The sequence below is a fragment of the Octopus bimaculoides genome, chromosome 6, assembly GCF_046866305.1.
Source record: "Octopus bimaculoides isolate indiv1 chromosome 6, ASM4686630v1, whole genome shotgun sequence".
NCBI lineage: Eukaryota > Metazoa > Mollusca > Cephalopoda > Octopoda > Octopodidae > Octopus > Octopus bimaculoides.
Window position 1 is genome coordinate 111,192,926 of NC_142933.1, and position 26,151 is coordinate 111,219,076.

General features: G+C 36.6%; 1 protein-coding gene across 5 annotated transcripts; it reads left to right on the plus strand.

Annotated features, from left to right (window-relative positions):
* Positions 1–1,918: 1,918 nt before the first annotated feature.
* LOC106873541 (uncharacterized) lies at positions 1,919–25,586 on the plus strand. 5 transcript variants are annotated; one of them, XR_016242088.1, is made up of 13 exons: positions 1,919–1,964; positions 3,743–3,915; positions 4,024–4,144; positions 4,360–4,561; positions 6,448–6,576; positions 6,911–6,976; positions 7,239–7,316; positions 7,591–8,265; positions 8,464–8,604; positions 8,715–8,843; positions 13,126–13,179; positions 24,620–24,727; positions 25,492–25,586. XR_016242088.1 is itself a non-coding variant. In XM_089353221.1 (11 exons), exons 1-10 carry the CDS (start codon positions 1,929–1,931, stop codon positions 8,807–8,809), a joined length of 1,716 nt encoding a protein of 571 aa, XP_089209347.1. In that variant the 5' UTR covers positions 1,919–1,928; the 3' UTR covers positions 8,810–8,843; positions 9,278–10,410. The 5 variants fall into 5 exon arrangements, 4 of the variants coding, with proteins under 4 accessions (XP_089209347.1, XP_089209348.1, XP_089209349.1 ...); XM_089353221.1 differs by lacking the exons at positions 13,126–13,179; positions 24,620–24,727; positions 25,492–25,586 and adding an exon at positions 9,278–10,410; XM_089353222.1 differs by lacking the exons at positions 13,126–13,179; positions 24,620–24,727; positions 25,492–25,586 and adding an exon at positions 10,166–10,410.
* The last annotated feature ends 565 nt before the right edge of the window (positions 25,587–26,151 follow it).

Consider the following 26,151-nt stretch of genomic DNA (forward strand, 5'->3'; position numbering starts at 1 on the left):
TTTGTCTTCTATTTTGCTTACTAAAACCTTAGTCTTTTTTAAGTTTACTTTTAGATCTCTTGATTCTAGATTTAGCTTCCATGACTGGAATTTCTTCTCTTATTCCCTATCAATTCAACTCTGAGAACTACACCATCAGTATATAGATGTTTTCATGGACAGCCAGTCTTAAACTCCTTTGTGATGGTCTACAGGACTATGCTAAATAGGAGAGAATTGAGGAACTTTGATGAGCTTCTATGTTCATCCCTGAAGTTGCTGTTGACTCTCACTTTACAGCATATATAGTTTGTACAGCCCTCACAAGACATTCATCAACAGCTAGTTTCTTGAGTGAGCTCCAAATTACAGAGTATTAGATGCTTTCTCTGAGTCAATGAATGTCAGAAATAGTGGTTTACTCTTGACCAGGTATTTCTCTAACACTGCACTGTATTAACTCGTACCCTTGCTTCGTCAACTGCCACATACATTATAGCCTGGGCTGTGGTAATTGGCCTTTTCAAATCTGGATTCAGTTGCAGTGCAAACGACCATTACCAATAATTCCAGTTAGTAATGTTCTCTATGATACCGCTTCATAACCTCAACAGTCATTAATTTATTATCGATCTGAATGACCCCAGGTGTTAACTAACGCAAGTGAATTGAAAAAAGGACAAAACTGGAAATCGAATGCTAGTTTAATTGACATGGTTTTCTGTATTTTTAAACTTTAATTCAACACGTGGGGATTGAATGATAATTAAATTCGTAATATCGGAATAATTAATTTCAAAATTAATCATAATTAATTTTTGGCTTAATTATTCTAAGGAACTTTTCCGCATGAAATTAAATGAATTATATATAACTCATCCTATATAAACATATTAATAAATTGAATTAAAGGATAGGTTGTATTATTTATCGTTTTAACCTAATAAAAATATTTGTTTTTGAGGTAAAGATAAATGATAGAATTACTTAACAAGACACTCCAATAAATAGCGTATTAAAATAATTTTAAACATTACGAGTTTTAAATTGTATTTCAAACCTCATTCGCTTTCATACACACAAATTTTTAACCGCTTAAATATGTTTCAGGATGTAGGTACATTTAAGGATAAAAAAATACGATTTTGAATATAGATTTCAATACAAAATAAATAAATAAAATATTAGATTGTATTATAATCTTGACAGTATGCGTAAATAAAAATTAGAATAACAAAAATATGGTTTCCATTCGAAACATGACACTTTTTCAACATTGTTTGAATAATTGATGTCATAGATCTACTTTCACTTTATTTCCCTTGTTATCCTAGCCACCCTTCATAATAGAATTGATATTACGACGTATTATCTGAGGGATACAAATATCCACTTTGTCACATTATAAAATATTTATTGCGGTTATTAGGTTGATACATTGCGGATTGACTTTCATTTTAGCCATTAAATAGAAATATGTTGTATTAGTAGGCGACTAATATATTAGTTTTTACATAATTCAATCAGTTATGAGAGATTGATTTCGAAAATCATTTCAGAAACGTTTGATTAATTTGTGATGAGGGGACTAATAACTACGACGTAGAATCATCTTTCAGTTACCGCGTGGCTTTTAATTAGGATAAATAAACCGGAAAGGATATATAAACTTTTATTTTACACTTTCACTATCCATCAACGGCATTGCTTTTCAACCCTATTTAATTATTTACAATAAAACATAATAGAATTTAACACATTATTATAAAACTACATCGACATAATTTTTATATATTTGAAATTTTCCGTCTTTGACACAAAGCTAAAACGGTTACATTTACTGAGTTATTCCCCTTAGTTAGGTCTATATATTTCTAGTTTGCCAGTAGAGGGTGTTCTATCAGTTCTCTGATTGGTCAACTTCAAACCCTGTCTTCCCAGTTGTTACAATGGAAGGAGATTATTCGCCTCCTTCTCAAAGGAAGGTGAGACATTTTTCTAATTATATTTTAACTCTTTTATGAATTTAATTGTTTTTCTGATATATTTCGTACAAAACTGTTTTGCTGTAACATATCTAATAAATATTCTCGGGTCCCTCTATTAAATTTAGCTCTATATGTTCTTCAACGGTTTTTCTTCTCCCCCCCTCCGGTAAATTTAAGGAAATTGAATCGAATTAAATCAAACATCTTCAAAAAAAAGACGGAATGAAACAAAAAAAATAATAGTTCTTAATTAATTAATGTTGGAAACTTATTTGGTAATATATGTATATATTGAGATATGAGAGCAAAATAATTTTTCTGTTCCCTTCGATAGTTTTTTTTTTTTTTTTTTTTTTTACTCAGAATCCCTTTATCTTTCTCTCGCTCAGTGCGAGGGAGAATAAAAATCAGTCGAAAACTATAAAAATTTTTATTTATATTTTTTAAATGAGATTTAAAACAAAAATTAAGTATAGGTATATTTGTTTCACAAAATTATAAGTAAAATTATAACGTCTTTGTATGAAAAAAATCTATAATCTTCAATAAGCCGGCAACTCAGGTGCTTTTAATTTAGACAAAAAAAAATGACGTTATTAATTCTATCAAATTTCGTTATTTATTTTAATTAGAAATTACCTAAATTATTGTTGCCTACTGATATATCTATATTTTTTAAACGAGACATTATTAAATCATCAATGTTCGCCATGTTGTCTGATGGCGTAACCGGGAAGTTAGTATTTCTTCTTAAATATTTCAATTATTTCTTCGCGAAGGAAAATGAAAGTTTTTTTCCAATTTTTTTTATTTATTTGTATTTGAATTGTCATGGACACAATGAGAGTTTGTCGGCAACTAGACTTGCCATTAATTCATAAGATTTGGCCGGCTTAGATAATGGAATATTCACTTTCCTTGATTTTGAAAGTCTATAATTGTTAAATATGTCTCTATTTTTGTGATTTAAGAAAAATCATCGCCGGAAAATAAAAATAAAATATCTATATAAGTAAATAGCAGGAGCTAAAGCCGTTTCTATATTAATAATATAATGTTAATGGTAATAATAGTAGTAATAGTAATGATAGTGGGTCAGTGTTGGTTGGCGCACGTTTCCTTTTAAACAACGTAATTCACACTCAAACCGTAACTGCTGCTTTTATTTTACTTGTAAGATTATTTTTATCTCATCAATTCTATTTTGAATGTTAAATATAAAAATGTTTGTGATAAATTTTATTCACTTTTTAAATGATTTGAAAGGGAAAGATTTTTCAAATGAATTTTTGAAAGAAATACCAGTAATTTGTAATTATTTGTAGAAGTTAAAAGATGGCAAAATTGCGAAAGTAAAGGTATACGGGAATATTCAATTCTGCATACCTCGCTAATTTCAAAATTATTCTTAAAACTAAAGATTATTTTTCAGTGTAAAATAATGTTTGACATTTAAATTATTCGGTATAAATGATTAACTAAAATTTAATTTCGATTTGAAAACGGACTTTAAATGATGATTGACCGGAAAAAATCCCGACCCCCACCCTCCCAAGTAATTAAATATAGGAGAGATATAGTAATTTTTCTTCAGGGTCTTAAGTAGTCTAGGTGTGGCAACTGCTACTTCATGAAAAGCTATTGTTGAACAAAACTGCACCATGCGCGTATGGGGGGAATGGGAAGAGAAAAACGTCTCCAGTGTAAATTTGAAATGTTTACATAAATTTTGGATTAAGTTCTACAATATACTAAAGAGGTATTTTTGTTTTTAGTTTCCCAGACGTGGACGAAAACACTTCGATGATGGACCTGATTCCGAGAAATTCAGGAAACTTTTCATTGGCGGTCTAAGTTATGATACCAATGAAGAAAGTTTGAAGAAATACTTCTCAAAATGGGGTGATATTGTTGACTGTGTAGTGATGAGAGACCCCAATACTAAATGGTTTGTATTTTTCATTTGAGTTTTAAAATGTGAAGATTTTTGCTTATTTTTAAAATTCACTTTTCTATCTACAATTTGTTTACTCTTTCTAATTTTTTTATAATTAAGGTCTAGAGGGTTTGGCTTCATTACTTACAAAAATGTGAGTGAAGTTGATGAAGCTCAGAAGAATAGACCACATTCTTTGGACAACCGTGAAGTTGAGACCAAGCGTGCTATGCCGAGAGATGTAAGTTTGTGAAGTTCAAATATGGAATTGAAATGTGTTTTATCGATTTAGAACTTACGTATATTGTTGGCATGTCCAGTTTTCAAAGTCATTTAAGTAAATTATAAAAATATTTGATAATGATCCATTATGCAAACAATTAAGATAGTTCTGATGTGCCTTCTTTTGAGGACATTTTCATAAAAAGAATTTTTTTCTTATTTTTACTCCTACAGGATGCTGAATCTCAAGCTACTGTCAAGAAAATGTTTGTTGGTGGTCTTAAAGAAGACATCACAGATGATCAGTTACGGGAGTTTTTTGAACCCCATGGCAAAATAGCAAACATTGACTTGATTACCGATAAAACCACTGGCAAGAAGAGAGGATTTGGTTTCATTTCCTTTGAAGATTATGATACTGTGGACAAACTTGTCTGTGAGTATTCATCCTAACTTGATTGTATCATGATTAACAGACAAAATCTCATCTAGTTAGGTGTGAAACAAGTTTTACATGTACTTGTATGGACAAATAAATGTAGACCCTGTTGGGACACTGCCTTGATGGGTTTAGTCAGACAAACCAACTCCAGGACTTGTTCAATTGGTCTCTTTTGTTTGGGTATGTCAAGAAACCCAATACCAGTTGTCACATATACGACTGGCATTTTCTATATTCACTAACAAGGCATTGGTTGACCTGGGGCTATAATAGGAGTCTCTCTCCAAAGGTGCTGTGCATTGGGACTGAACCTGAAACCATGTGATCGCAAAACAAGCTTCTTAGCCATTCGGCTGTGTGCAAATCCCGACAGCCCCTTTGTATTTCCCTTCAAATAGAAGCAGCAGTCTATTTATAAATTTTCTAGAGTCTATTGTATTTACCTGAAAGATAAGTTGCAGTCTTCAGAAAGAAAACTGCATGTCCCTGGTCTATGGAAGCTTGTTTTGTTGCTATGAGTCGGGTCGTGATATAATGTGGATAAATATCAATGTATGACATCACACACAAATGTAACCAATTACACAACTCATTTGTGCTATGAAATGTGTCTGATATGTCTGTATTTTTTTTTCTTTTATTCTTTTACTTGTTTCAGTCAGTTGACTGGAGCACTGCCTTTAGTCAAAGAAATCGACCCCCAAGGACTTATTCTTTGTATGCTGAATACTTATTCTGTCAGCTTATTTCGCCAAACCGCTAAGTTATGGGGACATAAACACACCAGCATTTGTTGTCAAGCGATGGTCGGGAGACAAACACATATTCGATGGGCTTCTTTCAGTTTCCATCTACCAAATCCACTCACAAAGCTTTGGTTGGCTGAGGCTATAGTAGAAGACACTTGCCCAAGGTGCCACACAGTGGAACTGAACCTGGAACCATGTGGTTGGGAGGCAAGCTTCTTACCACATGGCTACACCTGCACCTATGTATTTTGCTGATGCATCTAAATCTCTTTTGCCTGTGTAAGGCACGGATTTGTTAGCAAAAGTGTTTGGAAACAATTCTATTACCAATGCCAGAGGGTGACAGAAAAGTGAAAGACAGTTTTAAGTTGGGTGTTACACGGCGAGGAAGAAGTTTTGAGTCAGAAAAATTGAGGGTCTGATGTGAAGAGAAACAATCTTTAAAAAGCAAGACAGACATTTGTGTATATGAGAAATGAAAAATTTCTGTAATTGCATACAAATGGTTTTGTTGGTCACTTACATGGATATGAATGGGAAATCCTTAATATTGCAAGGTAGATTGAGTAGAAATTGGCTACTATTATATAAGCAAAACTTGGCCTTAGATATAGTACCATGGAGACATATGGTTAAAATCTGATTACAGAAGCAGATGACAATAAGTTTGATGATGACATTTTGTGACCGTGATCAAATATAAATGGGAACGAGACACTTTGATGTCACTGAGTTCAACATTGGGCATCAGAGGTTTTTAGATTTCCCTCTTTATGTGAGCATCTGGTTATGTTTATGTGTGTTTCAACATATTGCTGTGATGTCTATGGTTAGACTGTATTATCAATGATAGGATTTATTTGAAATATATTTAAAAAGCAGCTGCAAGCAAACTTAGACTTAAAAAGCAACATGACTTTGCAACAGGCTTGGAGGCTGAAGCCAAAATATGAGAATCACAAAAGTATTGTGACTTGTCTACCTCTGACTTTTGTATGACTCTGGTAATTGTAGGGTTTGGCAATAAGATGGAAATTGGGAAAAGGTTCTCTGATTAAACACTCTCCTCCTATTTGTGTGTGCCATCACTATTTAATGTCTTATGTGTGTATGTATGTAATATATTTTCAGTGAAAAAGTACTTGACTTTAAATGGAAAGCAAATTGAAGTGAAGAAGGCTCTGTCTCGCTCTGAAATAAACAATAGCAGAATGGGTGGTGGACCTGGCTATGGTGGTGGTGGCGGCGGCGGCAGTGGAGGTAAGTCTGACCCTTTCTTTTCTGAAAAAACTGGTTTTAGTTTGATATTTAGTTTGGTAGTCATTACTTCCCGTTTGGTAGAGTTAGTGTGAAATGCAATGAATGTTCGATAGAGTTGCTGAAATGCAATGAAATAGTAGCAACAACAACAACAACAATAGGGTTTTGTTAGTATATTAGTAGACTGGATATTCCGACGACTGTATTGTCCAAATACATAATGATGTCCTTATTTGCATGAATTTGAATTTCTGTAAATTGATTATGGATGGGGGAGATGGTTTTAGTGAGGGAGCTAAATTGTGTACCTCAAATTGTAAATTCTATTGTGCAGGTCCTCGAGGTGGACGAGGTGGCAATGACGGTCCTGGCCCCATGAGAGGTGGTATGGGTGGAAGAGGTAGGTTTGTGATTGCACTTAACCATTCTTGAAAGTCTGTTGTTGACTCTTTTACTGCCCAATTATTTATTCGTTTTATTTCAAATACTTTTTTTTTCTAAGTTAGGAAATAATGTCCAATGAGAACTAGTGATGTATGCTTCAGTAATTTTATAATTTAGGGGTAGCTGTAATAATGAGTTATTTTGATGCATGTTTTATATCTGAACATTATTGTATGCGATTCAGTGTTGAGCGAGGGATTTTGGTGTTCTCATTCTAGGTGGCTCTGATGGTGAGTGGTCTCCTGGATTTGGTAGAGGCTTTGGAAGAGACAACTTTGGTGCTGGAGGTGGTTATGGTACGTTAAAAACTACCCTTTCATATTTTTTATCCCTCATAATACAAAAGCATTTGCTAAATCATTGACAATTGTGGATTTTGTTTTGTTTTTGATTTGTAAAACTGTTTTGTTAGACATGGAATAATTGCTCATTATTTTAAATCCTCTGCTTTAAAATGGTTTTCAAGCTTTATCGTCCTTAAATTTTGACTTAGTTCCGTTTGACAAATTTCTTAGGATGTTTTGTATGTTACATGTCGTTGAAGCTATGATTTTTACTTTGTTTCCACAGGAAATTTCGGAGGTAGCGGTTATGGTGGTGGTGGTGGAGGAGGACCTGGTGGGGGTGGTTATGGAGGGGGTGGAGGACCTGGTGGTGGCGGCGGTTATGGAGGGGGTGGATATGGTGGAGGTGGAGGACCCAGTGGGAACTATGGACCTGGTGGAGGTGGCGGAGGGCCTGGTGGATATGGTGGTGGCGGTGGCTATGGAGGTGGAGGTGGTGGAGGACCCGGTGGATATGGTGGTGGTGGCAGCGGCTATGGAGGCGGAGGTGGCGGCGGATATGGGGGTGGAGGTAGTGGCGGCTACGGAGGAGGTGGCAGTGGTGGTTATGGAGGGGGTGGATATGGTAGCGGTGGAAGTGGTGGATATGGAGGTGGCGGAGGCAACTACGGTGGCAGTGGTGGTGGATATGGTAGCGGTGGTGGTGGGGGTAACTACGGTGGTGAAGGTGGTAACTATGGGGGAAGTAGTGGTAGAGGTGGGGGAGGAGGTGGCGGTAATTACGGCAGTGGAGGTGGTAGTGGCAACTATGGGGGTGGGGGTGGCAATTATGGAGGAAGTAGTGGTGGAGGAAGCGGTGGTTATGGTATGGGAGGTGGGGGTGGAAGTGGCGGCGGCGGGGGTGGCGGCAGCTATGGTGGATCGCAAGGAGGCAATGATTTCAATGACAGTTTTAGCGGAGGTGAGGATATATTTGAAGTTTGTTTTTTTTTTCTTTTTTTTTCCCTCTAATTTATTCGATTTTCCATTTTGATGTTATAATCTCCATCTGCTGGATTATAATCCAGCAACATCCTGTACAGATATAACTTCAAAGTATTATTTTTATGTCGATTTCTTGAACCTGTTTTGAAAGTGTCAAATTTTGATTGCTTGGCAGGAAACAGCAATAATTGGCGAGGTGGCGGCGGTGGCGGTAGCAGCAACTATGGCAACAGCTATGGTGGCGGTGGTGGTGGCCCAATCAAAGGAAGTGGTTCAGGTGGCACCTACTCTCAGAGAGGATCTGGTCCTTATGGAGGTAAAAGATGTGGATTCTGTCATTTGTTGGGATTAAACTCTGAGACTTGTTGCATGTAACTTTTGAATTGTGTGCCAAATTTACTAAAATGTTTTGTTGAAATGTTTTAGGTGGCTACGGCGGTGGTAATTTTGGAGGAGGCGGCGGAGGCAGTGGGGGTGGCGGCAGCGGCAGTGGCGGCGGCAGCAGTAGCTACAGACGCTAAAAAAAAAATAACCCGGCAGCAACTTAACATTCAGGTATTTTGAGTTTTCGATTGTTTTGTGTGATTGAGGGTCTGTTTCAAATTGATATTTTAGCCAGTTTAGTATGTATTAGAGTAATAGGGTATATATTATATATAAAAAGCAATGTTGATTACTTTATTTCTTTTCACTTCTTTGAGGAGAAGATTTCTTAATATAAGGATGTTACTGGAAAGGCTTTTACAAACCAGTATTGCCTAAAAATATTTAATTTTAATTTCTAAAATAATAGTATGTTAAAATAGATTGCAGTCTAGTTAGGTGGTAGCTTAGGAATTTTCATTGCAGGCTAAATGAAGTGACAAAATGATTAGCCTATATGATAACTTGATAAAAACAATATTTGTATCTTGTTAGTGTAGAGTTTTCTAGCGATGATATTTTTTAAATGCATTTAAATATTAATCTGTTTTATTTGATATGTTTAGGCAGGCTTTACAGTGCAGAAACGGAGGCAGCTAGCTTGAATTGTACTTAGTGTAACCGTGGAGACAGGCAAGAGGCAATTGTAGTAGTACTGAGGAGACACAAGAGAGGCAGGATTGTACTTAGTGTAACCAAGGAAATGGGCAGAAGCAGATTGGTGGCTCTCAAAGAACACCACTCTAAATTAAAAAAAAAAAATATTAAAAAGATCCAATAAAAAGAAGAAACAACAGAGAAAAAAAAATGACTTGGTAGCAGGCTTTGATCATCATTTTACAATTTTAAGACATTTTCAAGTGACAGTCGTAGCGTAAGGGTCATATTTGGCCGTAGATGTATGAGACTTTGACACATTTTGGGACATTTTCTATATTAATCATTTGGCTTGTAGTTTAGAAGTGGGATGTGTAAGCTAGATTTGAAATTTTCAATATAAACAGACAATAATAAAGTTGTTGTGTTAGGTCTAATTAAGCTTTGACATTGCCCACTGCTTGGCATAATACGTAAATGTTAATTATATTAAGAAAATGTATGAAGGCAAAGTATTGGTCAGGTTTAATATTCTTTTCATGTAATACTGTCAACTGTGATGGTATTTTGTGACAACACTTTGCTGACTGTTAGTACTCCACACTAGAAACTGCAAGATATAAAAAGGTGCTAGAGCCTAGTAGTGTGAAACTAGTTTCTCTATGAACTGTTATTGCTTTCCTTGAATGTTGAGTTCAGCTTTGGTGGTTATAAAAACAACAATGGACTTTCCAGATTTTTTTCCAATATATTTGTTGTGTTCTTCTTTCCATAGTGTAATAAGTCACATGTTATTTGTGAAAAACATGTTTGTGATTCTTTAGATTCTGGTCTTTCACTACTTATTATTTCTACAGCTCATAAATGGACAGTGTTAGTGATCTTCTGTGACCATACAGAGTATTTGAACATTGTCTTACAGACACTTCCATAGTTTGTAAATGTTTTTGATACAAACCATTATGTCATAGCTGATTTTTTCTAGTCAGTTATCAAACAACTGTCATTTTCATCGAACTGCAGTAAAATTTGCATGTACCCATTTTTTTAAAACTTTTTTTTTTAAATTTTTTCTCCCTAAAAAATAAAATATTGAAAATTAGTCGTTGAGAATGTGTGTTATTTCTGTTTCTATTGGGTATACATTAAGAAAACATCTGCTCATTGTGGAAGTCTAATTTGTTTAATAATATTTTAGTAGCAGCAGCTGTTGTCATCGTTCACGGATACATAAGACTTTGTATTTCAAATTCTTTTATTTTGATGTTTGGGTTTTTAAAAAAAAATTTTTCTACTCCTTAAAGGAAGTTCCAAATCATCAGAAATACATAATTTAGGAATTGGACTTAATTCTTGAACATTTGCTGCACATTTTAATAAAAATACTCCTTTATTTAGCAAAAGTTTGTGTTTGAGACATTAGCTATTATTAATGCTGTAGATGGAAATATAGAAACGTGTAAATGTTAAGTACAGCATATTTAATAATTGTATTTGGATGAAAAATTAGTCTTTATTCCAGGCATTGATTTACTTGACACAAGTCTCCTGAAATTGTAGCTTATTGCAGTTGCAAGCTTTCATAAAACTGCCAATGTATTTGCTTGTGTGCATGACTTTGGAGTAAGCTACAATTTTGAGAGGAATTCTTTCACCGCTGCAGATTTTCTACATGAACTTCCATTCTGCTTTCTTTTGTGGCTTATATCTAGTATTGTTTTAAATGGAGTAATTTTTCTGAACGAATCAATTTGACTTCCATATGTAACAGCACTGAGATATATTCCAACATAAATTTTGTTGCATTAAACACTAATTCACTCTATTCTAGATTAAAGTGTTAAGCATTAGTTTGGTTTTTTGTTAGATTTAGCTCATAATGAATGACTTGAAATCTATAAAATTTTATAATGCTCTGTTGTTACATAGTGACATGAATTATTATAAGATTTCCAAGTATTTTGAAGTTACTCAAAATTTAGTATTTAGAATGGATTTTCATTAAAAAATACTTGTAACAATGTTAAAAATAAACCAAAAACAAAAGGAAAAATAAGTTGGCTACATGAAGTATGTTGGAATGCATCCAGTTTGGGTTATCTTTTTGTAAACCTTATTTGTATAAAATTATTAAATATCACAAGTTTCTTCATAAAATGCTCTTTTAATGCAAACCTGGGACCAATTTTAAGTTAGTAGAGAAATTACTTTTAATATCAAATTTGAAAAGAAAAGAAAAAAAGAATTTAAAAAATGTGTTTGAACATTGAAAAATGTATAACTTGAGATTACATCGTAGCAATTTCTGAAGTTATTAAAACTTAATTCTTCTCTACCGATAGATCAATTTGACTTAATGTTACCATTACTAAGATGAGAGTTACATGGACTCTAAAATGTTGTTATATGTTTCATTTGTTCAGTGATGCCTAGCTTTTTCTTCATTATTGTTTGTTGCATCAAATAACGGTTAATTTTTAATCATACAAAGACTTCCATCATGGACAGCAATGCTTTGATTTGCAAAATATTTTTTAAAATTATCAAATTCAGTTGTGCATTGCTCTGTTGTAAAAAAAAAAACAAAAACAAAACTGTTCATCGGAATATTTCCAAGAAATGGCTTATTCCCATCAACAGTTAATGTTTTGGCATGATACATGATGCTGCTGTCATGAGATTCTTTAAATATTTCTTTGCAGAGTATTGAAATTTTTCAACTGAAAATGTTTCCTGGTTCTTATGTATTAAGCACTGCCTTTTTTAGATTAATATGATTGATGCAAAATTATTATTTTTCATGTTTGAGTGTCATCACTCCAGATTAGAGTATGAAACCTCTGCAATATAGATTTATCTGTTGTGGTGGTGGGAATTAGAAAGAATTGGTTTTCTACAGCAGTTTTATTAGATAAAAACAAATATGATTGGTGGCATAGCTAGTTGCTTTTTCACAGTCAGAAAAAATAAAATGGTTGATTGATGATCATGGACCCCAAAAAACTCTGAAATGATCATCCCCAATGACGCCAGTCTAGTTAGTTTTTGCTTGAACAGGATTTTGCCATGTCTAACCCTTCAACTCACAAGATAGCTTAAAGTGTCAAGTCGCAGCCAAGGAAAAAGACACCTTTAAGTGCAGGTAAGATAGGATTTTAGTAAATTCCAACTTTTAGATTAGACTGTTAATTGTTTCCTAATTATTGGTTGTTTGTATTCGTTTAATAGTTTAAAAAGAGAAAATGGAATTTTCTATAGAGTCTGCTAAGAAAATGTCTTGTCAGGTAAACTTTTCCATGAGGTTCCTTTATTCAGCTGTTGATAGTTGATTGGTCAAAAATCTACTACATGCACTTTCGGCTTAATGACAATTTCTGTAGAGGCACTGAAGTAATGTATTTTATAATACTTTATATAATAGCTATGAACTTTTATGTTTACCTGGTAAAAATTCTATGAAAAGAAAATCTCACTAAACAGTCAAGACGTAGACTTTTTTTTTTTTCTTCAAGTGATATGGATGATTCTCTGTGGGGCAATTTTAATGTAAATCTTTCGTGCTTTGACCCCGCAAAATGTAGCTAATTTTTAGAATTGAAAATTGTTAGCAGCAGAGAAGTTCAGTGGCTGATAAGAAGAGCAGTTTGGTAATAAACCGAATTTTTTAACAAGATCAGTAAATTTTAATTCTGTTTGGAATATTGTTAGTGTAGAGAAATAGAACATTAAAGATTGTGAGAAAACCCTGATTTTTATGAATGCTTTTCACATTTTTATAGCAAAGTGTTTAAAAAGTGTATTTTTAATTTTTTTTTAGTTTGGTCCATCAGGCTTGCAGAAGTGTTGAAAATAAATTTGTGCTGCATCTATGGTGAGTAACATTTAATTATCATTTACCTGATTATTATTCATTTCCCTGTGTCATTATAAAATTTAAAGCCAGTCAAACTGCTAAATTTAAGTTGGAGAAATCAGTCCTGTTTTTGTGTTTAGGAAGTCAAGCTATGATTTGGTGGGTCACCATTGATACCATTTAGAACCCTTTTCACACCAACTCAACTGATATAAATTACAATCTTCCATTGTAAGTAGTCTTAGTAGGAAAGCAGACAAATCACAAATCCTTTCAGATAGATGGTCCTGCTTCACATGTAGAAAAGGTGTAGGTAGAAATTCTAGATGTACCTGGTGCAAGCTATGGACACAGGAGATGCAGCAATATTAGAAGTCTGGCAGATGTGCAGGTGCAACAAACACTAGAAATAATTCAGAAAATAGACTCTAGGGAGAATACCTAGAAGTAGTTGATAGCTTTTGTAATCTAGGTGACCAAGTCAGCAGTGAAGGTGGATTCTCTGAGAGTTTAGCTGCTAGAATAAGCTGAGCAAAGTTCAGAGAGCTACTTTTGTTGGCAACAAAGGCCTCTCTCAGTGAAAGGCAGATTGTGGGTTGTGAAGGCTTGAAAGAAATGAATCTAGAATGTTTCATTGGATGTTCATGTAAAACTGTGTTGCGAAAAATTGCACATGAGGCAATGTGGTGTGCAAGACAGGTGAATACTGCATTGGTATGGTCATGTGATGTGTATGGATGAGGACAGCTGTGTAAAGAAGTGCTGGTTTCTGGAGGGAACCTGTGGAAGAGGTAGACTCAGGAAGATATGGGACGAGGTAGCAAGGCATGATCTTTGTTGTGTCTCAAGAATGCAATGGCAGGTGATTGTGACCTTCAGTAATTTGCTGTACTCGAGCAGATTGATCAGGCTAGGTAGCATTGTAGTTGTGGTTGGTGCCAGTGACATACAAAAAAGCGCCCACTATGAGTGGCTGGCACTGGAAAGAGCATCCAAGCCAAAATCAGACTGGGACCTGGTGCAGCTCCCTGGCTTGCCTGTTTCAGTCAAACCGTCCAACCCATGCTAGCATGGAAAATAGACCTGAAATGATGATAATTCCATGTTAATTTATATTTCAAACCCCAGCTTAATAATGACAAAGCTATTTACTAAATTCTTTATTTTTAAAAATCAGTTGAAACAGCAAATTTCAAGAGAAATAAGTTAGTGAAAGGATCAGTCTTTTACAATTGGTAACTGAAGAAATTACAAGTCACTAGTTAAAAAAGGAATTTACATTAAGTCTACTAGATATTGTTATTGGCCTTTTACACTTTTCCTAAAGTTGTTTTGTGCAGCTAACTTGTTTTAGCTGTTTGTTACTGTAAAGCTCCAGGTTCTTACTCTCAGATCTGCTGCTGCTGCTTCTCTTTGTATCCAGAACTCACTGATTCAATGGAATCAGTGTGGGAGAGGGGCATTAGGCTGGTCACCATGTTGAAGGTGTACCCAAGTCATTGTACTGCCTACACTTACTGTATGCCTGTAAGACTTGGGTGGTTTACAAACACTATGTCAAAAAAGCTAAGCTACTTCCAGATGAACTGCCTGAGAAAGTATTTGAAAATCACTCATCAAGACAAGGTCCCAGACATGGGTTCTCTTTCAAGCTGATCTGTCAAGCATTTTCACACTATTGAGGAGAGTGCAACTCAAGTGGGCAGGCCACTTTGTTTGAATGCCTGGCATGAGACTGTTTTACAGTGAATTGGTGGAAAGCAAGTGCATGCAGCAGGGTGGACAAAAAAGTCATTGAAGAATACACTCAGACCCTTCACCAAAGATGTTTGAGAGCAACCCTGACACCTGGGAAATGCAAGCATAAGACTGCCCTGCTTGGCAAAGCTGCACCAACAAAGGTGTCACCTATAAACAGGATTGTAGGAGGGGCAGAAAAAAACCCTCCAAATGCATGAGTCCAGAGCTTACTCCTCTTCTTCAGTCCAAGCAAACCACCAATACTCGACCTATGGCAGAGCCCTCTCAGCCCACGTCAGACTAGTTGACACTCCCTGCCTTGTCTTCCTCTCCCACATAATGTCTTTGGTTTACTGCTTGTATTTTTCGTCTCAGTAGTAATAATAAATTAAACAATGCCTGTTTTTGAAGCTAGGATAGGAACTACAAATTATGAGGGACATTGTTGAAATTGCAAGCTCTTTTCTCCCTCCCTGCTTTATGCAAATTATAAGGGACATCTTTCAAATCTCAATGATCCCATTCTATAGAATTCATTCTCTGCTATTTATAGCAGCAAGTCGATTTAATTATTTCGAATATAGATTGGATGTGACAGTATGCAAATACTTATTTATTCAGAGATTTTGCCTTAAATGGCAATTTTAATATGCATCAAGTCCCCTATTTAAATATTTCTTTTTTTTTTTTTTTTTTTTTTTTTTTTCCACTGACTATCTTATTTTCTCATAAATTTTAGTTATACTAGTTCTCCCCAAACTTCAAGGGAAACAACCGAGCCTTTCTGCTAAATTATATTTCAAGCTTTGTAATACTGAAGTGAAGGACCTTACAGCAAACACACCATTCTGTTTCTTCCCTGCCATGCTTTCCCCCACATCCTCCTAACACTCAGCCCTCCATCACTTAAGGGTAATATTACAGATTACTGTTCCTCCCTTTCTTTGCTGTACCAGTTACCTTCTTCCCCCATCCCCTCTTTCCATAGCAAGACACTTGTACTTGTCCCCTTATCATTGCTTTAGCCCTTCAAAATCTGGCATAAAGCCACCTCCCATTATTTAAATACTCCACTCAAAAGCAGGTGCTTCCCCACCCCCACCCCGCTTACTATTTTTTTTTCTTTTTTCTGTCTCAGCAACCTCTCTGGTGCCACAATGGCAAGAAAAGGGCAACCATGTTGAAGCTGATGGTTGAACTTGGGGCCACCCTGTGGCACGTTGGGTTCTGTCAAACCATCCCATGCCAGCATAGAAAATGTACAATTGATGAGGATTATGAAACCTATGTCTCTCTCTCTCCCACTGGTTGTTACACAGCCATGCCTTTATATACCACCGTCTTTAAATACGAGGGGTGATCATTAAAATTTCCTTCTGACCCACTTCCAGTTATTGCAGCAGACGGAAATTGTACAGGTATAACCATACATGTTTCTGCATGTCACTTTGTAAATTGCAGCTTTCCTCTAGTATTCGTTTGTCTTTTACGGCCGATGAAGTGGACTAAGGTGTTATAATGGAGGCAGTTGAATGTAGATCAGTGATCTGGTTCTTATACTTGAAAGGTCGTACACCAAAAGAGACTTTTCGATGAAATGAAAGTTTCTGGTGACAATGTACCATCGTAGGACGTAGTCAAGCATCAGCACCACCAGATCAAATGTGGTTGGACATCGGTGGAAACTGATCCTATTCCTGGACAGCCACATTCTGCCAATGATGATGACACCATTTTGGAGGATCACTGCATAACTATTTGGCAACCAGCCCAAGAAGTGAAGGTAAGTGTTGGGTCTGGAAAAAATCATTCGCGACCATTTGCACATGTGTAAGCTGTCTGCACAATGGATTCCCCAAATGCTCCCACCTTTTTAGAAGCAGGAATAGGTCAGTTGCTCCCAGGCTATTTTGGCAATGTACCCAAGAAAATAATTTTGGTGGCAAGCTTATCACACAAGATGAAACGTAGGTCAATCACTATAATCTTGAGTCTGTGAAGTCCAGTCAAAGCAATGGAAGCATAACTCACCACCTCCAAAGAAGTCTCATGTCCGACCCTCAGCAGACAAAGTGATGCTCACAGTCGTTTGGGGACAGCGTGGTGTAGTGATGATGGATTTTCTGGCAAAGGGCACCACAATTGATACGGCATATTATGCTTCTCCACTGCAAAAATTGCAAGATGTTATCAAAGCAGAGAGGCCTGGCATGCTGACTAAAAGAGTCTGCCTTCTCCAAATCAGTGCTCCAATTCACAATGTGCATGTTACACCCTCCTGTATTTATGAGAGCCTTTCTCCTCCTGCTTACTCTCCTGATCTTGCACCATCTGAGTTAGGACACACTCTACCGACTTCTACGGACAAGGTCTTCACAGCTGCATAATGTGATGGGAGAAGTGTGTTACCATTGGTGCTGGCTATGTAGAGAAGGACTAAGAATTATGCCAGTTCTTGGGAAGTGGGTTAGGAGAAATGTTTATTGAACACGCCTTGTATCTGTCCATGTTTGGAACACCTCTGGTGTGTTGTTTTAAAGAAAATCCATGGCTACCCAACATTATATGGGTGAGAAGTAGTAACTGGGAAGGGAAATCTGGTAATGTTGGGGTGCCAGAGGTGTGAGGAGGAAGTAACATGGTTAGAGATGCAGGTAGAGGTGAATGTAATGAGCAAGGGTGGAGGTGAGAGAGGGAAGGAGGGTGTGCAAGGTGGAGTGAGGATGAGAGGGAGATGTAGAGGTACATAGGGGTGGCTGTGGTTACACTGAGTAAAGATGTTGGGGTGTAGGGAATGATGGCAGATATGAGAGGTGTACTGATGAAGTATGGCAGAGGGAGGGACGAGTGGATGTTTTCAAAGGAATGGAAGCAAGGAGGAAGAATGCCTGCTGTCAGTTCTGCTTTCAAGTAGGGATTGGATGTGAGGGGAATGTTTGATGGGGCAGAATTTGTTACAAGCCCTAAACAGTGCTTTTAGGAGGACATTGTTTTTGCTATTCTCAAGCAAAACAAATTGCCAATCATCTCAGTCCTTTGTCATCTTCTCCATCAGGCTCAGCATCAGCCTTCACTGTTTCATCCCTCATCCTCCTAGGTCTCCCTCTTTCACAAGTTCCATCTGCTTTAAGCAACTGGCCCTTGTATAGTTGTCCATTTTCTTCACATGGCCGAACCAGGCCTCTTTTGCCAAATTTTTCTCTCAGTACATTTTAATACTGTTACTGTACATTCAAAGCAGCATACTAGCTTCATTCTTCATCTACCCTTTGCTTGACCTCTCCATTTAGGCCTGTCCCTCACTACTGTATCACCTTGTTTGTACACCAGCATTGTACTGTCTGCCTTTCATTCTGAGGGAGAGACATTTTGTAACCAATAGAGGCATTAGCTCTTTCAACTTTTGTCAATTATACTTTCTTCATTAACCGTCAAGTGATTCCACTTTCTTGTGTGTCTATGCTTTGCATGGGGTACACCCTACAGAATTCCTGCCCTACATATGGAGCTGAGTTACATACCTGAGAGGAGGCATCTGTCTGTCTGTTTTCCTGTTTACTAGAACTTTGGTGCTTGCCAAGTTCTTCAATTCTAGATTCTGTGATGACAACGATGTTGCATGTATTTCCCAAGAGCATCTGGTTTTATATTCCTTTGTTAGGGTCCAGAGAGCCATGTCTTTATATTATCCTTGGTATTTTAGAATAACGTTGTTCTTGTTTCTTTTTTTTTTCTCATTATTTTAATCAGTTTCCATCAAGTTAAATAAATCAGTCAATGATATATTCTCCTTTGTTGTTTGACTTCTTTGTCAATGGTTTGTCTTGACTGGAAGAATTCATCAAGCCACTTTTTTCAGCCTCACATTATTGAAATAAATACCGCTCAGAGTGACTGAAAATGGAGATAGTCTCTAGGCGCTATATTTAGGGAATAGTGTAGGTGAAGTAGAATTTCTCAACTGAGCTCTTGAATAGCATTTATAGTTTCTTGGTCAGATTAGCAATCGTGGGTGAGGCGGGGCATTTTTGTGTTGAAGAAGCACACCATGTTGCCAGTCTGGTGGTTTCAGCTGGATTACATCATTAAGCCAATGCATTGGTTCTTTTTATTTCGTAGTGGATTAGCCCTTCCTAATCCTACCAGATGCAGATCATTGGGTTGCATAGATGCAGCATCTCACGTTAGCAAACTGGCAGCAATAGAGGTGTGCTGGGGGTTTGTCTCTTGTTGAGAACATGTCACCTATGCATTATTTTTGGGTCTTACCTTTCAAGTGAAGGTAACAGCAGTTTCATGAGAGCATTCCATCTGCTGAGCCATGTCCTTAGTGGGGAATTGGTATGGGTCCTCATGGATGAGCTTGTTTGGTCTAATCACTAGTCATTGAATTGAACAGATTGGTTGGAACATGGAGAGTTTGTGAGGAAGAATTTCCCTTCCCCGAAGCATGAAAACAAAGTCTCTCAATTAGAACACTTTCTCCATACACAGGACAAATGTTCTGTACAGCTTTGGCAGTTTGATTGAAAGCAAAGACAGACTGGTGTCAAAAGGGCTGTCTCTTCCTTCTCCATTGTCTTACATTTGAAAAGGGATAAAATTTATTCAAATGTCAGAAATGTAGAGAATTGAGCTATAAAAGACCCCATAAAGCACTTTTCTTGCTGATTGAAACAATATTGGAAAGAAATGAATTTATCTAAGAAGCCAGTGTTTATTACAGTTCATTGTTTTTGTTACAAGCTGGAAGATAAGCCACAAAGTCCGACTGATTTATAAAGAGCGCAACAAACAGGGGAGACTACTTCTATGATGGCAAGTCCTAATTCAATTCTCACTTTTTGAATTACTTGGTATTACATTGCCAGTCATTGTAGCCAGCTAAATTAAACATTTCAAGATATATACTCCTACACTTATACGGTAGGACGTAACCCATAGGATTGGGTTTAGTGTGAAGAAAGGGTCATTGTTTTTACTTGTCTTTGATTCAGAAGAACCAACCAAAGTCTTCCTGGTTGTAGCAATACCGAGTAGAGGAGGGGAAGGTGTGTTCTGAGGGTTAGTTTGTTTGGGAAGCAGGTTTAGGGACCAGATTGAACTGAAGGAGGAACAGGGTGAGACCTTGACGTCTGTGAAGTAAGAATTCACATTGAGTTCCTTTACTAAAAGGTTGTATTTATTTCATTGATATCTTGGTAGCTAAAGAAGAGGACCAAAGACAGATAGACTAACCATTTGAAGATTTCCATTGATTGTGGGAAAAGATCATCATGTGGAATACATCAAGAAGTAGTAGTCTCCATTCTGCTGGTTTCAAGTGTTGGCAATTTCAGGGGCAGTGATATTGGTCTTCAAATTATTCCAGTGTATTGTTCTGTTTGCCGATTTCCTTCTGAATTGTAAGGAGTGTTTTCTGCCAATATCTTTGCTTTGCTGAGGGAGGAATTTTTTTATGATCCTTTGACATGATCAGAGTGAATATATGGTGTCTTTGCAAAAATTGAGAAGAATTTTGGTTATGGGAAAGCAAAAGTGAAATTTGAGAATTCCTCCACAATGGTCAGCAAATCTCTTGTTTTAGGTAAAAGCTACTCAAGGACTGAGGAGCTTTTATCACAAAAATGGATATTGAATTCTAAAATCTTGGCTGTCTGAGATGTGGAGCATGTAGAGATCATGCTTTTGCTTCTCCCCAGATTTCCTCTTTGGCATCAGGGTCAGCATCTAGCTGCACAAACCTTATGAGCTCCTCCCAAACTGTCCAACCCATGCCAGCATAGAAAACATGTTAAAGGATAAATATGGAAAATTGTTTGCTCACACATACAACAAAGTATTTATTGTGTGACTTTTCAACAATATTCCATAACTGAATGCCACCACCACCACCACCAGCAGCATTGTCCTTCCCTGGCATTAGAAAGTGACTTATTAAAAACTTGAGAGTTTTAAATGCCAACAATTTTCCCATTCCGTTTACTATCAAACATGATGGCAACCGATTCCTTATCTGTTAGCAACTAGAATTGGTAGGTGAAGAGTCTCGACAATAATGTAGATTTCCCTTTCTATAAAAGGTTTCTGCTCAGTTGAGTGTTGTTGAACAGGAAGTCATTGGGTATCCTGACTGACATAGGATAGCAGCAATGACATAATCCAAAGCTTTGGTCTCAGCAGGATCAATAGCTTTCATAGCAAAGTTGGCAATATCCTGCTTTAGATTCTCAAAAGCTTTCAGGGCTGAAGACAGAAAGGGGACTAAAGGACAGAATTTCTAAGGAAATGTCAGTATTCAATTGCATACTTCAGAGTTGTCATCTCTTTGGTGTGAGGAAGACGAAGGAACAGTCAAATATGTTTTGGATCTGATCTAATAAATGTATTGTTGGTCTTGTAGGTAAAAGAATGCCCACTTTTTCTTTGTTTAAATCAAGGTTATTTTATTTTAGAATCTTGAGGTTGTGATCATCGGCGTTCTGGTTATATCCACAAATTTATGTTAATATGAGGTCTGATTATTTAGTATCTGGACTGTTGCCATAGTAACAAAGCTAAAGCATGCAGTGATGCTGCTTGGCAAAGATTGACCTTAAACTCTGCTGTGCAAACGACTAAGTTTTAACATTCTAGCTCACTGCTGCTGTCTACAGCAGTGCTTGGAAGGAAAGTGTGTAGCGTGTGATTGTCACATTGACCATGACAAAGTTCTCATGGCGATACCTGTTCAGAAGCCTATGCCAAGTTGCAGAAAGTGTACGAGTGGTTCAGACGTTTCCAAAATGGCCAAGATGTCATTGATGAATGTTCTGGGAAACCTGCAACCAGCAGAATTGAGAAAAACATTACAGATGTGCATGCAGCTGTGATGGGAGATCATCGAATCACCATCTGTGCCTTATCGGAGGATGTGCAGATTAATTGCATTTCAGTCCGTTATCAGTGAAGATTTGGGTATGAGATGCACGTCTGCCAGCTTTGTACCAAAACTGCTTTCAGCTGACCAAAAAGACATTCAGGTTTCAGTTGTACAACATCTCCTAGATTGTGTGAAGTATGATAAAAACTCTGAGTAGATATCGTCAAGTTTTTGGCAAAGTTTAATGCAGATTCTCTGCTCCACTTTCTCTATTATAGTTAATGTGACAAACATACACTACACATCTTCCGTGCACAGCAGAGTTCAAGGTTAATCTGTGCCAAGCGGCTTCACTCTGCGTGCTTTAGTTTCGTTACTATGGCAACAGTCTGGATACTTATTGATCAGACCATGTATATGCAATGGTGGCATTCAGTCCTTTTTTCAAATACTAATTATATATTGAAAGCTAATGACCTCATTAGTGATTTCCAAAAGGAATCTAAAATAGTAGAAGTAGTGACGAGTATCGAATGCAGCATAAGCTTTCTCTTATCTCTACTTTGTGGATTCAATGTACCCTTGTTTCTTTCTCCATCATCTCAATATGTGATGGAGAGAAGACATCTAACAACACAGTGGTTTATTGTCTATGAATAATCCGCAACCATATGTTTCTAATGGTTATCAGCAGGTGTAACCAACACCTAAACCCTCTTTTAGCAAATATCTTGTCTTAGAATTTATAAATTTCTGGTCATACAGAGAATGTTGTTTAGATCTTTCAGCTATGAGTTGAGATCTCAGACGGTTCCACTGTCCGAGTGGTGCCTAAGGAAGTTTTGTCTTGGGAATGACAGAACAAAGATTATAGATAATGGAGAATGATTCACTCATAATAATCATTTGAAAATTCAATACTGGCTTGACACTCCATTAACCTTCAACGTAATGGAGGTAGCTGCCTCCTTCTGCTTGTGCCACTAATTCTTCCATTTATTCTAATAATTATTAACAACCCATGAGAAACAGGGAGGTGAACCAGCAGAAAACGCAGCTTATTTTGGTTGCCACTGAAGATGGAGATGAGCAGAACATAGCATAAGGTCTCTTCTTGCTTCTTTGTGGGGCATTTAATCTGCAGCAGAACTACATGCTGCCACTGTTGAAAGATCAACCATAGTTTCATTAAACTGAGACAGGCCGTGTGAAAGATGCTGACGTTTCAAATGTTTGTTCATAGATTTGCAGATCTAGCATTTTTTTTTGTTTTTAATGTCAATTAAACTTTGTTTTATCTGTGAGGAATAAAAGCCATTAAGGCTTCCTTTATTAGTCATCTGTGTATTGCTCAGCAGTGTTATGGCTTTAAAGTATTCACTCCTTTGCTAAGAGGTTGTCTCCTGAATAATTAAACGCTTGTCTGTGGATAGCCCAAACATACGCTTCAATGTTTGGTTTGACATATAAAGCCTGCAGACTTGGGTTGTATTCAGCATTTGAGTTTGCTACAAACCAGAAATTGGCCTCAGAGCAAGACTAATTTATAATAGTACGGCAGGGGAGACTACTTCGATCTATAATGGAAAGTCACGCATACTACACATGTATTTAATGTAACTTGTGTATAAGAGATTGGGTGTCGTAGGGCAAGGAGTTGGATAAGCATGAATCTGCTAGACAATAATTGTTGGTATTAAAATATTGAAGAACAAACTCTGAGCTTATGAAAAACTGCTTCTGATTTGTTGGTTGTTATGTGGAGAGGTCACATCTCATTCTGCTTCCTTCTCCAGTGTAAATGTTCCACATCAGAATTTTAATGCTTCTCTTCCCGTTTATGAAACTTTTTTTTTTTAGTAAGATGAAAGGAGTGCTAAACTTTCATCTTTCTCTGTTATGATGATTGGATGACAATAGAATAATAGTGATGATGCACCATCCTATAGTGACTGATTTGCAGTGAAATAAAACATCAAAGCCCAAAATACAAGTTCTGCATTCTGTATTATAATTATCTTGGCCAAATTATAAGCAAGTTAATGGTAGCTCTGAAAGAAGATAAAATAGAAATAAGGTACTCTTCCTCCTCCCTCCCCATAATGTTGTATATTTATAGATTCCTACTTTATTCCAGGAGACTGCCACATTGTATTACCATGCACAGAATCATACCTTTTCTGTAACAAAGCTGTTTTAGAATATCTTTCCTGTGGCTAAATTACAGCAACATTCGTTGTAAGCCAGGACTGCCATGTTATGTTGGCAAACAATCTTTACTCCAAAGTACTGTTGCCGAATTTCTCTCGTTGTGAGAATTAAAAATAGTAATTTCCTAATTTATAGATCAGTGACTAGTTGTCACTTTGAAAACTATATATTTCGAGTGGGAATTTGGCAGCGCTACCTCTATCTGTCCGAACAATTATTGTGCTGATGAAGGGAAGTAACCCGGAAATCGTAATACACAGATCGTGTTGCATAGCCAACTGGAGACAATGTCTCCTGGGGCTAAATTACAGCAACATTCGTCCTAAACCAGGGCTGCCATGTTATGTTGGCAAACAATCTTTGCTACATCTTTCAATAAGTTTATGATGAAACTTAACTAAATGATATCTTCCACCCATCACTGTCTTTATATGTCTTTAGGTATATCTGGTCTGTTAACCACTGAGTTATGTATTATTTTCAAATTCTGCCTCGGTTGAGACTCCACTTCTCATCCTTTCATGGTCAATTTCAATAAGAACCAAGTAATCAACTCCTCTCCCAAATTTTCTGGCCTTGTGCTTATAGTAAGAAACAATGATTATTTTTGGTAATGTGAATCCTTTTTATTCAATTTTTCTTCAGGACTTTTTTTAAAATTATAATCCTAGCTGTGATATCGAAGAGGAAAACCTTCTGCAAATCGATCAGTTCTGACTGACTTCAATTTGGAACTTTTGAGCAGGAAACAAGGTAGGTTCATTGAAAACTTCTTGTCTGTAAGTCTTTAGTACAAGATGTTAGTGTGACAGTTAATGATTTTAAATTGATTAGTTTTAAGTGGGTATTTATACTTTAATGATGTATCTCAGTTGTATGGATCGTGTGTGTATTTAGTAAAAAAAAAAGGTAAAAGACACCATTTCGAGCGTAGCTGTTGCCAGTACCCCCCAATTGGCCTTTGTGCCGGTGGCACGTAAAAGCACCCACTACACTCTCTGAGTCGTTGGCGTTAGGAAAGGCATCCAGCTGTAGAAACTCTGCCAAATCAGATTGGAGCCTGGTGTAGCCATCGGGTTTTCACCAGTCCTCAGTCAAATCGTCCAACCCATGCTAGCATGGAAGGCGGACGTTAAACGATGATGATGATGTTGTCATGACAAAATAGCTTCTATTGATTTATTGCGGCTAAAGGCACATTTTGGTATCCCTCAGCTTATCTGTCATTGGACATTGTTCCTGCCTCCATTTTAATGCTACAAATAATTCTTTATCCTGGTTGATAAACTTGTAATCACAGCTACTTCGCAATCAGGCTGTTAATTCTGCTCCTGTCAGAGTCTTTGCTTCCAATTTGCCACCTTTTGATTGAGTGAAATAGAAATAATTTTATTTGTGCTAAATTAATAATGACCATCCTTAACTATTGTTGTCTCAGTCCCTGTTTTAATTACTGCTATCTTTTCGTGTACTGTTTTGACATGTTATGCTTAATGTTTTCTTTCTCTTTACTCCAGATTACTTGTGGAAGTGGAGGCTTCTATTCATCCTGGAAGCATGAATGAATGTACATAAAAACCTTTTTAACTAAATAAATCTATTTTTCTACAAATGCTTCTGTAATTTGTCTTTTCTGATCCTGCTTGTATTTTTCATGCTGACATTTGATTAATGACTGATGTTTAAGCAAAAGCTGCCTCCTTATGTCAGATGTGTCGAGTATGACTGTTGGGGTTTCTATCATAATCTTTACTTCCTGTTTCACTCTTTTAGCATTCAAATTACTCCGTCAAATGTAATGCTTATTTATCCACATTGTATTGAATCAACCTCGGCTTTGAGATTTTGCTGTGATGGCTTTTCAAATGACATTATAGGGTGGGTGTGAAGGTCAGAATATTTCACTTGGATATGGCCAGCTTAAATGCTAAGCAGTAAAAGTGATCAAAATGAGCTTAATGTTTCAAAATTAATAGGGATAAGTATTAAATGTGATCCCACGGGTAAATTCTCTTATATAAGCTAAGGTCATGCTTAAGCAGTGTAAACTTTAATGCATCTACATAGCAAGATGCCCTTCTGTAAAACATATTTTTGAAGATAATTTTTTTTTAGTTTTGATTTGGAGGAGTCTGTAAATTTATTAACCCTGTTGAATAGATTTCTATTAATTTGCT

Coding starts and splice junctions, on each gene's coding strand:
- LOC106873541 (XM_089353221.1), top strand. CDS start 1,929: ATGGAAGGAGATTATTCGCCTCCTTCTCAAAGGAAG. Junction 6,977..7,238: donor AGGTGGTATGGGTGGAAGAG/GTAGGTTTGTGA, acceptor TTCTCATTCTAG/GTGGCTCTGATGGTGAGTGG. Junction 8,605..8,714: donor AGGATCTGGTCCTTATGGAG/GTAAAAGATGTG, acceptor GAAATGTTTTAG/GTGGCTACGGCGGTGGTAAT.